This window comes from Nesoenas mayeri (assembly GCF_963082525.1).
Source record: "Nesoenas mayeri genome assembly, chromosome: 1".
Lineage (NCBI taxonomy): Eukaryota > Metazoa > Chordata > Aves > Columbiformes > Columbidae > Nesoenas > Nesoenas mayeri.
In genome coordinates this window covers 74485178-74503027 of record NC_137541.1, presented here as the reverse complement: position 1 = coordinate 74503027, position 17850 = coordinate 74485178, and the positions used below count along the sequence as shown (strand labels likewise).

At 40.8% G+C, this 17850-nt stretch overlaps 1 protein-coding gene across 1 annotated transcript in view; it reads right to left on the bottom strand.

The window, feature by feature from the left end:
- Positions 1-286: 286 nt before the first annotated feature.
- Positions 287-17850, bottom strand: part of EFCAB6 (EF-hand calcium binding domain 6) — a gene marked incomplete at both ends in the record, with an annotated part of 105122 nt that continues 87558 nt past the window's right edge. The window contains 5 exon segments of the mRNA XM_080342524.1: positions 287-346; positions 350-444; positions 1308-1317; positions 3659-3740; positions 7986-8043. Of these exon segments, the coding sequence (XP_080198650.1) occupies positions 287-346; positions 350-444; positions 1308-1317; positions 3659-3740; positions 7986-8043 (305 nt within the window).

The following is a 17850-nucleotide window of genomic DNA, read 5'->3' as shown; positions in this document are numbered from 1 at the left end:
CCTTCCCATGCATTGATGAAAGTTATGCATTTAAACTTTGTATAGGGACTAAGGTTTTTCTCTCTTTTATCTATTCAGGGCCCCGCTAAGACTTCAGACCTCAAGGAAGGATAATCACATGTTAAGAAAGATTATGGTGAGTAATGGCCAGAGCTGAAGTCACAAAGAGGGGCCAGGATGAGTTTATGTGTTTTGGTTCAGTACAATTTTTCAGAAAATTTTCAGCCAGGAAGCTCTTATTAGACTACTGTAATTTTCTGACTGCTAATTGCTAAATGTGACTTCCTTATCTGAAATCTGCAATATTTAATGGTCCAGTATGACTTTCATCATAGTATTTAAAAGTTTACTTCATTGGTCTCCAGCAGTGCAAGATCTGGGGCTGAATTCTCAGCATTGTGCTGAATAACAGTGTGGTTTGCGGTTCAGGACTCAGGTCACAAACTTGGATGAGAAAGAGTCACATTTACTAACAGCAGCACGAACAAAACTGGGCACAACTATAATGCACAAAAAGGTGTTGAACTGTAATGCTGCCTTAATCTGTGACTGGCTGCTGAATACTTGTTTACAAATTATCGCAAGACACTGTTTACACAAGATTCTTTTAACCTATAACATTTTGATATTCTTGGGAAGTGCAGATGGTATGTTTACTTAATCACTGTCAAAGCCCCAACTTTTTTATTATTTCAAACTGATTTTGAAGTCAGTGTTACTTCTGCTCAGATCTGAGTGTTTTCACATGTATTATTCTTGTCCTTGTTTCAACTTCTCTTTCAGTAATTTTTAATTCTCAGCTGCGTTAATTTTTCAGAGTGAGATTTTTCTTAAAAGTGACTGCATAAGACAACTATGGGAACAGTACAGTATTAAAGAAAAAACAAAACCTACTGTACACATTTCCCAGTACATAAAATACCTTGTAACCAGCTTTTGAACTTTTCTGTGGTTCCAGCTGGAGCCTAGGGTTAATTTTCCTTGGGATATGTTATGGCCTGTTGTTTTAGCCTGGCTAAACTTGTTAAACGTGGAGGTACCTTGGACACAGGTGAACTGCAGAACTATTAATCAAGGCAGAATTAATTCCACCTGTAGAAAGCTTTAACCCAAGAGTGATGAGTAAGAGACTTTGGTAAATATCAGCAAGCCTCAATCCACCTGTAGGCTCTAGTCTGCCCCACTATTTTCTTAAAATATAGTTCCATCTCGGCTTTCCCCTACACTCTCCTGGTATTTATTATTGTGGTTGGGGAAGATGATGGTGCCCCGTTTGCATTGGTTGCATGTGTCACCGGTGTCTCTACCGGCATCTCCCTGGGAAGAAAATGCACAGTTGGCTTTATACATCTGCGACATGGACACAAGGCTGTGCTGCACCCGCTTGAATCAGCAGTGGCCTGGTGGGCAACTGCGCCTTCTTTCTTTGCTCTTGGAGTATTCCTCCTTCAGTCCGTGTAGCTGAGGAATGAGGGGGTACAAGAATAATGCTGTTTCCAACCCAGAGTACCCTTGTGAGCTGAAAGGAGGGAAAGGACACTTTACAGTGACTGCAAGCTGAAGAGCCTGGATACTTCCATGAAGTCCTAGGGCATTGATTCTCTCAGACTTTTGAGAAAGAGAATGATTTGTGCCTTCCAGCCAAAGAAGAAAATTAAAAAGAAAAAAAAGATTTTATTTTTTTTTTTTAATTCCTTTTAATGTGTATCTGTACACTTATTAGGTGGAAAGGACTGAGCAGTCGATGAGGAAATTTCACTCTGAATATTACATTACATAAAGATGCTCAGAGCATGGACTGAGACCTTCATTATTTTTTTCTGAATAGAATAAATAAAAAATATTTAAGACGACTACATAAGAGCTTAGAAATTACTGCTTTATTCACTCCAGAATACTAGGATTGAGTTTTACAGCATCAAATTTGTATATAAAGGAAGCCTTATGTAAAATAATTAAGTTTTTTGATGCAAAACTTAATAGTTTTACCTTATTCTCCCTACTGGTAGTGAATACTTGATAATTCCTAATGATGCTCTCTTCATACCTTGGTAGCAATCTGTTCGTCCTACATCTGAAAACAGTTTGGTAATGTCATTTCTCTATAAAATGCTGCTACTAACCATATCTAAGCTAATTAGGCACAGTCAGAAACAGCCTAAAAATGTAGCAGGCTTGCTGAATGAGCAGATTTGGAATTTGGCACTGTTCCTACTACAGAACTTGACTGGGATGCTGTTACCGATGCCTTCCTTTCTAGGCCACAAAAGCCAGATTTCTGTGTCTCTTCTGATCTTTTACTGTCCTAGAGTGGCACTTTGGGAGGAGAGGAGCAGCCCCCGTGTTGCCATCTTGCTGGGACCCTTTTACCTCTTCATTGTAGCTTCATTGTAGCTTGGGGAGCTGGTGCATGTGGCAGGGAGAGCTGCAAGGGCAAGATGTGTGCTGACCAGTCCTGGCTACCAGATGTTTTTGGTGCCCATTAAGAGCAGCGTGAGTGAGAGCTACCTCTGGGCGTTTCTTACAGTGCTGGGTGTGGAGCAGAGGCGCAGCTTGCTGAGAAGAGCTCTAGTTGAGGCCATCCTAAGACACATTCCACGTACTTTTTATTTCTAACTTGTTTTTCACAGAATCACAGAATGGTTAGAGCTGGAAGGGACCTCTGGAGGTCATCCAGTCCAACCCACCTGCTAAAGCAGGTTCACCTAGAGTATATTGCACAGGAATTTGTCCAGGCGGGTTTTGAATGTCTCCAGAGAAGGAGACTCCACAACCTCTCTGGGCAGCCTGTTCCAGTGCTCTGGCACCTTCAGAGTAAAGAAGTTTCTTCTCATATTCAGATGGAACCTTCCATGCTTCAATCCTTGCCTGTTGCCCCTCATGCTATCATTGGGCACCACTTGCAAAGAGTCTGGTCCCATCCTCTTGACACCCACCCTTGAGGTATTAATAAACATTGATAAGCTTCCCTCTCAGCCTTCTCTTCTCTGGGCTGAACAGATCTAGCTCTCTGTCTCTCTTCATAAGAAAGGTGCTCTAGTTCCCTAATGATTGTCGACCCCCTCCAGTTGTTCCTTGTCCTTAAACTGGAGAGCCCAGAACTGGATGCAGTACTCCAGATGCAGCCACATCAGGGCAGAGTAGAGGGAGACGATAACCTCACTTGACCTGCTGGTCACACTCTTCCTCATGGACCCCAGGATACTCTTGGCCTTCTTGGCCACAAGGGCACATTGCTGGATCATGGTCAGCCTGTTGTCAACCAGAACTCCCAAGTCCTTCTCTGAAGTGCTGCTTTCCAGCAGGTCATCCCTAACCTGTGCTGGTTCAACAAAAACTCTCAAACTGTCAGCTCCTGTGGTTTTTTATTTGGAGTTATTATCCAAATTTTAGTAAATTTTGCCAATTTACCACATGACCTGGATACACAGTGTATGATCCCAAGGAGTTAAGTCCTCCAACTGAATGACATATCAAATGAAAACCAGGCAATTAGTATCATGAGATTAAAGAAGAGAATACAGGAAAGACCCTGTATAAAGTGACTATAGAAACAGACCATGAAATATCTTGTCAGTACAGCAGAAACTGAAAAAAATTGTCATTTTTATTTTTATAAGCTTTGTACCTACGGGCTTTTATGGCTTCTGTATAATACCCTATGTAGCAATGAGCTTTCCCATGGTTTTAACAAGATACAACTGTGAAGGAAGTCATAGTATGCAAATCTCTCATTTTTTCTTTAAAATGTATTTAGTTATTTGGTTAATTACCTCTTCACTTAAATTTAAATTTAACTTCTCTGCTATATCTGAAATGCAAATAAAGAGTATTAGTTTTGTCGTTCTTAAAAATAGCCAGTTGTCGTCCTCTGTTCGTAGGCTTTAGCAGGGTTATGGTGACAGGCCATCAGTTGTGGTGACTGCTGCATACGTGTGTTATGCAGATCTTGCTATATGCAGGCATATGCATATGCCTGTACTTATGGGGTGGCAGTTCACATTTTACAGGGTTTCGGGGGACTGATAACATGTCATTTTCATTTTACATTCACAGGAAGTACACCTTCACAAACCACCAGATGACAAATCAAGTCTTCCAGACTTGAGGTTACTGTACCACTTGAGACACTTCTAAGCTTGATTTGAATTGTGTCTGCACAACAGTAGGTAAAAACGTGAGAACACTCTTAGTGTCAAAATTATACTATACATTTAGTAGGCCTAGACCATTTTTTCTTAATTTGGCTTAATCTGTAAATAATTTTTAGTTTCTCTGAAGTGTTTCTTATTAGATAACAGATACTGTGTTCAAAAAAAGCAATGTAGTACAATCTTATACCAAACACCAAACAGTGCAAAGTCACTGAATTATGAAACAACATTGTTCTGGTTTGTTACTGGGAGGACTCAGTTCTGCAGTGATCCTGTGCAGAGCCACAAAAGGAATTACATGGGAGAATCCTCGTACTTGGTGTCTTTTTGATTGCTGCCTTAGCAGTACTGGTGGGTGAGCTGGAAACAAAGCCTCAGCCTAACACTGTATAATATGTGCGCAAGTAGTATTTATGCTTCTACATCCAACATATAATCTCATATTTAGTGAGACTTCCCAGCGCTCTCTTGAGGATCTCACTGGTGCAGACTTGCTGAGACCTCACATACATTTCCATGCAATGAATGTTGCCGGAACGTTTATCCTGGTTGGTGTCTGTGCTGGCTGGGGTGTTTGCAACAGCCATAAGTTTGGTGAGGCTTAAGTTCCCTTCCTATTGTCTTATACTGCCCAATCTAGCATTCACTGACAATAATGAGGAATCTTCCACTGCCTTCTCTGGGAACTAGATCAAAGCACGAAGGTTGCATGTAACTAATTATTTGGCCTTTTCAAGAAAGAACCCATAGTTAATGCAATAACTGAACTAGCAATGGGCCAGTGTTTAGATTTACCAGCCCTGACAAGTTGCTTGCATCTTTAATTTGCTCAATCTGTTATTTCTTTTTCAGTAGCAAAACGTATCCATGCATAAGTAGTCAGAAAACCCAACCCAGGCACTGAATAATCCTAAATGTTTTATTTTGTAGCCAAAGAACATGAAACAGGTAGGTGCAGATCCACAAGGGGGAAATATAATTTTTCAGCCTGCAATGATTTCCCCACCTTTCTGTGAAGTCTACCACCAGTGTAAGAGGCCAGCATGGCAGTATAGGGGACCAAAGTGTATTATTGACATGAGGTATAGGTATGGATGCAAAAGTGAAGCAAAGCTACTGCATTCCTAACCCACTTCCCTTACCTCTCTCAGACCACTGGCCTGTATGACAAGCTTAACAGTTACGCTATCAGGCATTAACAGCTGCAATTTGGCATCCACAAGAAAACAGACTAGGCTTCCAGATTTTTTTTGGACAGGCCAGGAGACTGCTGTTGGAAAACTGCAATTGCCAATCCTGCCTAGCTTTGGCAGATGACCACAGGTACGCTGTCTATATTTTTTTTATGCTGCTATTGCAACTTTTGAGCTTTTGTGATTTAGGCTGTTCTCAGAAAGCCAATTGTTCTTAAACATGGGAATTGTATTTGTTATACAGCTCTAATGGATGTGTGTGAGGTAACAGCAGAGAATGCTATTGGTATGAATTGACATATATCCTTTGACTTCAGTGAAGTTACTATCTGCCCCAATTTTTGTTATTGTAACAGTTCTCCAAATTACCTCATTTGAATGGTGGTTGTGCCTGATTTCATGGACAATTAATAGAAATACCTGCATGGAGTTCCACAGCTATTGTTTTCAGCCTATGTGCAAAAGAGAAAATCCAGAAAATTAATAAGCTGACCACATTTATGCTCTTCTGCCCTACTAGAGAAGATGATGTCCTGGAACATTCAGGCTGAGAAGACACACATGGATCCTACACTGCATGGGCAGCTGGCTTGGTAGAAGTTGCAGTGGATGCACTGGGAGTGTTTGATGGCATCGTCACAAGCTTAGAGCTGAATCTCTTTGAAATGTCTTAGTACTTCAATGATCCACCAATGCTCACATCCGATGTGTTCCAAAGATTTTTCAGACTAATGAAGAAGCAAAAGATTACTTTTGTAAATGTTAGAGGTTTTTTAAACATAATCTCCTTATGTACTATGGGTATGACAAAACTTATCAAAGAGACAGGATGACTTGGAATAGAGGATTCCTAGGGCCCATCTTATTAAAGAAAAAGAAAAATCACAGCTTCTCTGCAGAAGCCTACACAAGGCTGGGAAAACAATGAAAGAAGGATTTCTGCAGGACATTTTTTAATTGAATTGGGCCCTTAGTATGCTGTTTAAACTACTAAACCCTGTGATTAGACACAGTGATTGAGCTGCAGTATAGAAGAATAACACTTTAACATGAGATGTAAATCAAATACATGGTGCACCAGTATCCTGGCTAAGTACCATTGAGGCAAATTTCTCACGCTATCATGTGCACCTAAGTTATACCACCATCTCAGGAGGCCATTAAGGTTCCTCAGTTGTTGTATTTGCATCAACAAATTATTTCACCTTGAGAGCAGAAATGAATCAGCATGAAAATCATAGCAGGAAACCTTTACAGCCTTTAGAATGACATACAGTTACAATATATGGCCAGGAATGGTACCTGTACAATGCAGCCAGCCTACAGAAGACCTAGTTGATACCCTTGCTTCTGCTGCCTGTGGAAGACCATGTGTCTGCTTGGCCCTACACAGGGCAGGCAGCCCACACTCTGAGCTACGTATGGAATTGTAAGGGCTGATTTCCTGCTGAATGGCACTTTATTCAGTAAGAAGCTGCACTGAATTAAATGGGAGTACTCATGATATAAGCTACTAATCAAAGCAAGGATTATCACAGCGTGCCCTTAAATGAGCTGCACTCATTTTGTGACTATTTCAAGAGTCATCAGTATGCCTTTTTAGGGTCTTCATTATTGATTTTTAATATAAATCTAATTGGGAACCTCAGATTGCTTTTGATTTGATCTTTTTCGGCAGAGACTTAAACCCTGAAGGAAACTAGTCACCTCTTTGATGCATGTGCCAAGTTGCAGTCAAACTTCAAAGGGCAAAGGATACATTTTGAATTTCCTTTCAACTTTCCCCCATTGGCCTGGCTGCTACCACATTATGAATCATAAACAATTCTATTTTGTGCTTGTGATTATACTTCACACTTCATACAGAAATCTCAAAGTGTATTACAAACTTCAATTAAATAGAACAATACCCTGATGAGCTGGGTTAGTTATAGTTAGAAACTATTTCAACACCCAATGAAGTTTAGTCATTTTGGGGATTGCAGATAGTTCAAGCAAGTCAAGGGAGTTCAAGCAGAGAGGAGAAAAGTGCCTGTGATAAAAAGGGGAATATCAGTCAGCAAGATATTAATGAGCACCTTGCTTGCACCGTGTTTACCATCCTTAGCCTTTTATGAAAAAGGTCACAGTTTCAGAAATTCAGAAGACCAACAAGACAAACTTCAGGAAGAAATTCTTCATCCACTGCTCGATACAGATTCCAGCTGAGCCTTGCTAATAGCAAACAGTAAGTGGCCATCATCCAGAGAAGAATAAAAGAAGACATTTTCTGTGAAGTCCTCCAGACTATGACTATTAGTAACGCTTCTGTACCAACCCTGAGCAGCAACAACAGCCTGAACGGCAGGGGTTTGGATTAGCAATGGCAAACCCTGTGCCCAGATTGGAAGGCTCTCCTGGGGCATCTTCATATAGATATACGTAGGCATATCTTTGAGAGGCCTGTCAAAATCAAAATATCTCTGGAGAAGAGGGCTTGAGTCTCACTCACACAGAGGCTGCTGCTTATATAAATGAGGCTCCTCAGACCTGCTTCTCCTTGCTGTTACGGATGACAGTTTCTATCAAGATTTTTTTTCTTCACTTGTCTGAGGCTCCTTTAAGTATAAAATAGCTCCTGTGTCCCTTTGCTTCTCACTGAGCACAGACAGGATCTAGTCTGGAGGACTCTTCAGCTGGATATGTTTGCCTTACTGCTACAAAAACAAAAATGAAATAAACAAAGAGATTTTTCACAGCTCAGGAAGGTGTGTGTTCTCCTCAACCACAAGCTCACCTTGGCATTTCTGCTCAGCAGTTCACAGGGATGAGGAAGGGGTATCAGCACATTTTCACTTTGCTTTCACCAGAATTGCGGCTACTAGGAATAGAGAACACAGGCTGTTTGGGGTTTTTTTTCTGTTATTTTCAAGGAGGAAGTGGATTTTTTTTTTTAGTGCTTTTGTCTGCAACTTTACACATGCATAGCAGTGCCCAATAACATGGCAGACTGTACAGTCTCTTTACTGTAATCACAAGCAGACCCCACTCCTGTCTGCAATTTATTGTCAAAAATGCTAGTGGGAAGTACAGGGTCAAGAGATCAGAGGATGTATATGAATGGGCAAAGTGGATGGTGTCCCTGCTCATGGCATGGGGGCTGGAATTAGATGATCTTTAAGGTCCCTTCCAGTACAAACCATTCTATGAAGTACCAAAATAATTTTCTGCATTGCAGATAGGCATTCAAGTTTGGAGGCTCTGTGTCTTGTCCTTCAATTGGCTGCCAAACGGCATTGCTGCAACCATGAGCATGAAGGTTAGGATGCCATTAAGTAAAATCTGAAATCTTTCAGTCAAGGTTCCCTCTGTTTTATTATTCACCTAGTCACTGGTTTTGAAAAAATCACATTGAACCAGCATTAACAAAGCTAAAAAAATGTCTCTTTTCATTTTAAGTTCAGCAGAAGCAGAATGTTATGAAAGACTGGCCTCTCAGGTTCCCTTGAGATTAGCACTGGGCTAATCAAATGGTTTGTACTGCCAGATTCATGTCATGACTTCAGTCACTCGAGCTAAATTCAAGGTTACATAAACTCTGCTCACACTAATCTGGGGGAATCTTTAACCCAGAAAAGTAGCTGAGAGGTGGCCAGGAAATGTCAAATGCTTGCCCCTTTCTTTGTCCAGGGAGGGCAGGACAAAATAGCTACTGAGAAAAAGGAATTTGCATTAGCTCCCCATGGAAGTACTTTTTATACCATGCTGAGAAGGCGTTTTCCCCATCAACTGGAAGTGGATTAGCTTAAAACTGAAGAAAGAAATTTTTAAAATTGCAAATGTATAGATAAAAGAACTAGCGAAAGAGAACTACTGCGCTCTAAATTCACACCTTCGCTATTAGCAATAGCGTCTCCGTGACTTTGCTTTAGAAAGCCTGGGATTATTATAGTTCATAACCATACTCAGAGATAAGGAAAAAATTATCTCCCACAAATGTAGCAACAAATGTTCATGGAATGATAGTTTTAAAACATTTTCACTCCATCCAAAGTTTTAAATGACTTGCCTGTACACGACAGTATGCAAACACGTCTCTAGCCGTAGCCAATTTACCCAGTTGTATACTTGAATTAACAAGGCAAACTAATGTAGTATTCTTACTTGTTCTTCAGTCAGCGTCTGAAAATGTCAGTTACATATATCCCCGAACTCCTCTTTTGATATTGTATTATCTTTTGAAGAGTTGATATCCTTAAAAATCTTGTGCAAATCTGTTAATGCCAGCAGTCACTAGATCTTGTATTTGTGAGAGGATGCTTCTCTCTGAGAGCTCCCAAGAAGATTTAGGCAGAATGACTTTTTGCCCTTCCTCAGTCTAGACAAAAAACATACACAGAGAATCAGTAATGCATCCACTGAATAAATTATAACTCGTGGCGTGGCAGTCAGCCAGTTGAAGAGGGAAATGTCCGTGGAGAAGGTGGCCTTCGAGATCCCACAGGCAGTAAAACCTGCTTCCAGGAATTCTGGCTTGCACCACAAAAGAGAAAAGGGGCTATGCAAGCAGTTAAGGGAAAAAAATAGACTCTCTATAAACGTGATCCAACTGGTGACAGGCCAACAAAAGCACAGGATTCAAGACTGACCTAAACTTCTACAAAGGTCTGAAAAATTGGGTGATCTTACAAAGAGGGCTATTCTGTTAATGCAGAAAAAAAAGGAAGTGAGCGCTAACTAGCCCAAATATCCCAAACGTATTCTTCTCATCTGAATAGTCTTTAGCAAGCATTGGAAATCTCTTTGATTGAAAAGGCACTTCAGCCCTGAGATGAAAGAGAGGGCAATTATTTCCCTTTTCTTTCTAAGTTCCAGGTACATTTACGGCGGTACTTTTAATCTGGCCATCTGCAGTAGGGATACTGCAGCTAAACCATGCAGTTGAAGGCTGCAAAGGTACAGAATGTGTGAGAGGAAAGCAGAGAAGGTTGGTTACGAGTGTGTTAATGCTAGCATGAGAAGTGCACAACCCCTTCTTTTTCCCAGCATGTTGCTTTCAAATCTAGCACTGGGGTATGGTTTTTAAAATCGACCACTGGAGATTATTGCTGACTAAACTTCCATTAGGCATTCTGCAGGGTGGAAATCCACACTTGGGTGAATGCAGTAGAAGGCTGTATGGCAAGCAGAAATAAAAAAAGACAAAAAGCGGTTGGCTGGAATAAACTCCACAGTAAAGCGCTGCTAGGTTTTGGTATGGACCTACCTGAGAATGCCAAAAGTCTAATTGTGCATGCAAAAGGCTACATTTCATAAAGTTAAATATCAATGAGGTCTATTCAACAATTACATTCTACTGCCAGAATTAGCAGTAAACTTCACTTTTTAGAAGGAAACCAAGTTTTACTTATAAAATTAGTCTCAGCAATGGTACAATGTGGAATAATAATAAGACTAATAAAAAGCAGTATCATAATTTTGAAGAAGAAACTACTTATTTTCAGGAATGGAAGCCAGCTTTCCACCCACTGTGCTGTCTAAACTAAATATGTAAAATATCTTGAAAGCAGAGTTTTCACAGACACAAGCGGCAGCCAGTATTACTATAGCTATGGCAAGAGGTCATGGTAAGAACAACAACAAAAAACTGTTCTTGGTTCAAAGACATTGCCGCATGTTAAATGTTGCTATCATATTTTATACCCCCATGTTTAAGCATATAAGCTTTGCCACCTTCTTGCTCCATGCAATATGAAATACCAAAAAAGAAACAGATGGCTTTTGGTCCTGAGCTCCTGTTTCCTTGTCACGTCTCACATGATCATTATAACTGGATGGAAAATATGTTTCTTACAGAACTGCAAGAAACCTGCCTCCTAATCAGAAAAGATTCCACTATCTTCAGATGCAAATGACACTTTTCAGTATTAACCATGTTTTACATAAAACATGCATGCGGGACAGGCGTTACAGCTGCATTGTTATTAAGAGAAGAAATATGAGAAGTGCATGTGGACGCAGAAGCCTGGCACAGTCCAGCACAGGGAGCACCTTCTGCCTGCCTGACATTACTGCAACTAAAAAGCACTGTACTGCTGCTTTTAATTACTCTAATGGAGCCAAAGACTCAGGTAAAGTGTTACTGCCCTGTAACATTTTAAAGAAACATATTTGGAAGTGCAAGCTTTCCTAATGTATTTAATTTTAAGAGCTTCTTTCTTTTGGTTTTTTTTTTTCCTCTTTTATTCTCTCTCTCTCTTTTTTTTTTTTTTTTTTTAATATTTCATAAGTCCTAATGCACTTTGATCTTAAAATGGTTAGAGAGCCAATAAAAAGTAAATCACTTGTTCTTCTCACAAACCACAGAATGAAAACTAGAAAACCTTTTAGGTTCATTCATTGCACTATGTTCATCCACCACATGCAGCTAGTGCATTCAGTGTGTATCTATGACTTTATGATCCACAGCTAAAATTATCACCTTTAGCTGAAATAACAGAGCTGGAGCCTAAAATCTCAGACTCTGGACTGGGCATCTGCACATTTAAGTGCCATTTCTGCATTTGAAACTAACCTTATACACAGTGTGGCTATGTTTCTTAGCTTTGCTGTGTCTGCCTTTAACTTCATGAGTGAAGGTGAGCAAGAGGAATGAAACTGCCTCAGGGCTGTGCAGTTTATGCCCTCGCGGTGCTTACAGGTTGTTTATGGAAGAGTTTCCATTGGATAGGAAAACTAGTTACTTCTCTTTTAGTAATTTCTTGATATTCACTGTCCTACGCTCCACATGTCCCATCAAGCTTTGTCTTGTACATTGCTTCAGAGCTCAGGGGCCAGGACTCTGCAACCTGCTCCTGCTTCGCAGCTTCTCCGACCACCACCTGGGCTCCCAGGAGCTGCCACCCGAGGCTGCCAAGTCCAGATTACCTGTCTGGCTTGCTCAGCTCTTCACAGGCTTTCTCACCCTTTCTAACAGACTTTGAGAGCACCTTGAGAGGACCATGTGAATCCACTTTCACCTTGTGCTTTCACCAAGAGAGAGGAGGCATTCTTATGAGGCTTTTCTTAAGGGCCACCCTATGTAGCTCACTCGCTGTTCAAAGCAGAGCTGTATTTTCCTTCTTTAGAAAGTTCCTTGCACAGCCTCATGTCCTTTTCTATAAATGGCATAACTATGCTGATTAGTAATAAAAGAAGGCTCTGCCACCCACACCTGCTTAGTGAAGCTCCATTCCTGCAGCTCCTTCCTGTTTCTGAAAGATTTTTCTATTAAGAGGAATTCTTAATTAGAAAGTCGATTGGTACCTCAAGATAAATTACAATTTCTCTGGTCCTGTTCCCTACCCTGTTACATGTCTGACCTTCATCCCTTTCTGGGGAGGCTCAGAAAGCAAAGGTCTTGGGAAACAGCTTACACAAGAAGGCCCTTCTATCTTCCCCTGAAAAAGGATGCATTTTTCTCTTTGTCCATGAGAATGACCTTTGCCAGAAATAATCATCCTTTTGACAGTTTACACAGTATTAGAGGCTGCTGTGCTTAGCCCATGGGCCCTCCTTTACCCTAACAACGTGTGTTTTCTAGTTGTTTTCTGTAAGCGCTTTTCCCTAAAGATGTGTGGAAGCAGCAGAGTTAGTTGCCTGAGTGTGGACTGGGGTAGAAATGCATTTTATTCTCATGTTCAGATAACTAGTAATTCACCACCCAGCCCGCTCCAACTCTCAGAGTCTCAGCACTACAGATAAGCTTGTATTTCATCCCTGGGTTACAAGTAGAGCTGTATCCTCGTCTGGCAGCCATCAGTCTAGCTCCATTAACCTGAGTGCTGATTTACGCCTGCTGAGGATTTGATAGCTGGTGTGCAACAGGAGCTTGCAATAATAAACCCCATTATAAATAAAAGATGAAAACTCCATTGAGGGTCAGTCTGTAATATATCATTTTCCTTTTGACCAACTGTTTCCAACAGACAGATTCAAGTTTTGAGGTCACATTTGCAGGATAAAATACTCTTGGTAGTGTTTAGAATATGTAGTGGTATACGATGGCTTGACAAAACTATTTGACACAATTAGCCAAAGGTGGCTCACATGCCAATCTCTGCCTTGTTTAGAAAAAAGCCACATCCCTCTAAATGTAATTAACATAACTATTGTATTAAATAACTATAGAATAGTTATAGAACTAGGGAAAGAAGCAGCAGCCACTGCGAGGCTTCCTCGCTCCCCTGTCTGCCCAACAGCGTCTAAGCCCATCAGGAGTACACCTGATGGTCTAACATTATGTTTCCTACTTTTCACTGTCCCTACTTTCTCCTTTTCTTCTACTCTTAGTAAATATAGAGTGAAAGGCTTTCATCTCAAGGAACAATTTGCCATTTTAAAATTCTGTTAGGTCCTTTTCTTCATTACTTGGAACAGAGAAGGAAAGGTACAGCTTTGGCAGGCTTGTCAGCAGGGAAAGATCCCAAACCAGACATCCCAGCACAATGAGGGTCAACACATTGTAGTCATGAGAACGGCCCTGCACAGGAGAGCAGGGGTGAGGAAAGGGAATTTTCAAACTACTTTTGCTGTGTATAAAGAGAAACACAGAGTTAAATTACGGTGTAAGGAAAGCTTTAATGTTTTGCAGCCCACAGCAGATGTAATATTGGAAAATAGATGCAAACCTGCAGGTATCCCAAAAAGGGGTATTTCTGTGGAGCATTGCTCTTCTACATGAGGACAGACGAAGTTTGTGACCCTGCTGACTGAGGATAGGGACATAGCAGACCTGCTAATCTCTGCTGCTGGCGCAATGGGTCATGACTGATGACAGTCAGTTGTCTGCTCAAATCAGTGACCCAGAACCGGAGGCCTCAGAGGTTCAACAGATGAGGATAGTGCATAATGAATAAACCTGTAAAACCACCATCCTCAAGACAGGGAAAAGCACCAACTCTGTAGAGCAGGTCCTTGCATATTCCTGCTGTAATTTCACAGGTACCTCATGGTAGCAAAATGAACTTCAGCCCCCCACACATGAACACAGTGTACAAGGTCTGGGTTACTAACACTGCTGAATTTAGGAAGCAAGGTTGTGAAAAGACTGAGGATGTCACTTCTCTGCTGCACAAGCTTTCTGAGCTCTGATACTATGTGGTTGCAACAGATACACCACAGAGTTGCACTTTGTGTGTTTCATCACTGATGAATAAATCAGTGTTTGGGGAGTCATGCACAGTCACCCCCCCTTCATGGAGCTTAAAGCTGTGCCAGTGCTGTCCACTTGGTTGACTTAGGAATCGTTTCCAAGACCACAAGGAAGCTATTTTCTTTGCATTTTAAAGGAAGGGCTTGTAGCAGACACTGCTGACAGCAATGAGATATAAGAGCAAATGGCTTTAGTTCTGTGGAATCTCCACCAGTAACATGCCCAGGAAAGCTGGAGACAGTGAATATGTACCCATGCTTTTCACTAGCAAACAGCAGAAACTAGTCCTGGACCTCAGTCCTGGTACCTGGAGGTACAGTTCTCACAGTGCCAGGCTTCAAGAAGAGATGTGAACTTGCTGTACTGGGGTAAATCCTCTCATGAGTACTGGTCCACTCTCTGACAGGAAAAGGATCAAGGATGAACAAACAGGCCTGCAGTTTTGCAGGACTGGAACTGGCTGAAAACAAAATGCACCCAGCTGGTGAAGAAGGCACTCTGCAGCATGAGACAGACTGCAGAGACACTCAGAACATGAAGCTAAACACAAGCAAAAATGGAGAATTTAGTGTGGAATCAGAAAGTTCAGGACGAAACTAAATCAAATGCTTGATTTAATATTGAAATGTTCTGCAGATTTTTCTGCAAAGAAGTCCTGGAAGTCAATCTGATTTCCAAATTTCATAATTACAGATGAATATGTTTCTACTCACCTCAGTAATTCCCTTTGTCAGTTGAAAGACACACGTGTCAGCAAAACGCTTGTTGTTCCTGCCCTTGAATGGGCACAAGCGATGAGCTGTCCCTTCTCTCTGTTATCGCCTCAACCTGACCTACTCTCCTTCTACTCACTGTTGGACTTGACAGGTGAAGGTTCACTAAGCTTGCAGCAAACCCCTCAGCACTCTCGGCTCCAGAAAGGCTGAGCAACAAATTGTTTGACTCTGATGATAATCTCTCCTTCCCCCATATACTCCCATATACTCCACTCTGTAGTGCAGCTGTGCTGATCCTGTATGGACCCCTTGCTGCTCTAGACCTGACCAGTATACCCTGAACTATTGCTTTTTAATGCTTTCTTTACTTTTTTTCCCATTCCACAACTGAAATATCTCACAGTGGGGAAGGACGTGAGTACATTTTATTTTGGAGGCGTCTGATTCCCAAGTGCAGCTTTCATTAGGCTGGACTGCATTACCACTTACTTTAATGCAGAAGAGCTTCACTTGGGCCTTATTAATCACAAGACTGGCAGCTCAGTCAAGAAAAGTTCATGATGCACATTCCCAGCTCCAGGGTCTGGACTTTTACAAATATCCTCAGAGAGTCCACTGGTGGTTAATAGCTTCACCACCCAAGACAATGTCCTCTCTGTCTCCTTCCTCAGCTCTCCTGCAGTTGGTTAGCAACATCCAAGCTCAGTGCCATAACCTCGGTTCTTTCTCATCTGAATATTAAGGTGCAATCATATTGCTTAAAATGCTTTATATTTCTTTAATCCTACAGACCTGTATTTCAGGGGGCATCCTGCTCATATACAGCTGCTGTAGCATGTATTCTAATCAGAAGGCAAAGCTCATCAGCATATGTCAAAGCCATCAAAATACCCATGTGATGCTTAAAACATTTAGAAATAATTTCCGCAAGATTTTTTTCGTCTCTCCTTATTCAGCTGTTTTCTAAGGAAAAAAATACAACTTAAACCTGTATGGCTTTTGGGTTTGTGAATGTTTGCCTTTGTGGTTGTGGGTTTTATTTATGAGGTGCCATTTGAGACAAAAGTCATCCCAGGCTCATACTTTACTAGTTCAGTAAATTTTCCATACTTTAATGATCAAGCTGCATACTTTACTTGTTACTTTTTAATATACTTCAGTGATCAAATTGTATAGTGTAATGATCAGTTTTCCTTACGTGCCTGAATGAGTTGCATACCTCATTAATTTAGATACACACTTTACAGGCCAAGATTGTAGCATGTTTGGATGAAGTGAATAATTTAACAACCAGCCTTCTCTCAGAACCTGCACAGGAGCGCAGGAATATGTGTGAACCCAGGGCAGGATGAAATTGCAAAGGCCTGGGAAATTTTGGGTTGAGCCCAAAATGAAACCATGAGATTTGAGAGCATCTGGAAGCTGAACCAGCACTCTGAACCTGATTCATATTTGTTTTGTCTTTTCAGAAATGTTCCCTTGTGGATTAATTTGAGATTTTAATGATGGATTTATCCCTTCTACCCCTAACACAGCACAGAAAATATGTTCAAGGTGAACTGTACAATGCTGAAAAAACCAGTACAGGCTCCAGTCCTGCCATGGACCGAGTGCCTCCTAAAAGATGTGGGGGTAACTTACTGTTTTGTTGAGGTGGAAAGTATTCGAAGTCTTGGAGGACTAACTCTCTTTAAGAGGCTTCATGTTTAAACATAGACTCTTGCTGAATTTGATCCCAGGAATTGTGTCAAGTTGCTAAGGAGGCTTAGCACCTACTTTGAGGATGAGGAGACATTGCAGCAAAACTGTCCCTAACGAAAGCAGCTACCTATGCTAAAGTTGACACAAAAGCTTGCTGGTGGGTCCATATTAGAGCACACAAATACATTCTTAAAATAATTATACAGATACGTTATATTTCATACAATTTTGTTTATGCTGGCAGGACTCAGATGAAACTTACTGAATTTGTACCAGCATAAAAGCAGGAAAGGGGGAAATGCAGTATTTTTGAAGCTACATGAAGTATTTCACTGTTTTACACTTAAGAACCATGTAATCATTATATCTGTTAAGATTGCTTTTTAATTTTAATAAGCTGAAAATACAAATATTTAAAAATCCCCATATATTTTTTCAGTAACTATAATTATATGTATTCCTGCCACTAAGGACATAGTAACAGTTGCACTACTATAAATATTAATGCTAAATTTACAGAGAATAAAATACATTTAAGCAACATTATAAGATTTTGAATAAAGCTATGCTTACAATAAGTGCTTTGGCAAAGCTATGCCTATTGGTAAATGGCACACATAAAGTCTCTAACCTGCTACAAGAGCCTATAACACATTACAAGAGTTTGGAGCTGTTTATGGGTCCTTCTTCATTCGAGATCCGTGGTCCCTCCTCTGCCTGTGAATCACTCAAGCCCCGCGATCATTTGAAGCCTCACAGACTTTGACTTGGGACACAAAGAGGCTGAGACAGATCTCACTGGTTTTCCAGCTTCTACTTTATGACACAAGATTTAATAATTGTATAGCTTTCTACGGATTTGTTTAGCACAACATTCTATTATCTCCATGGCAATAAAGTGGTAGGCTTTTTAT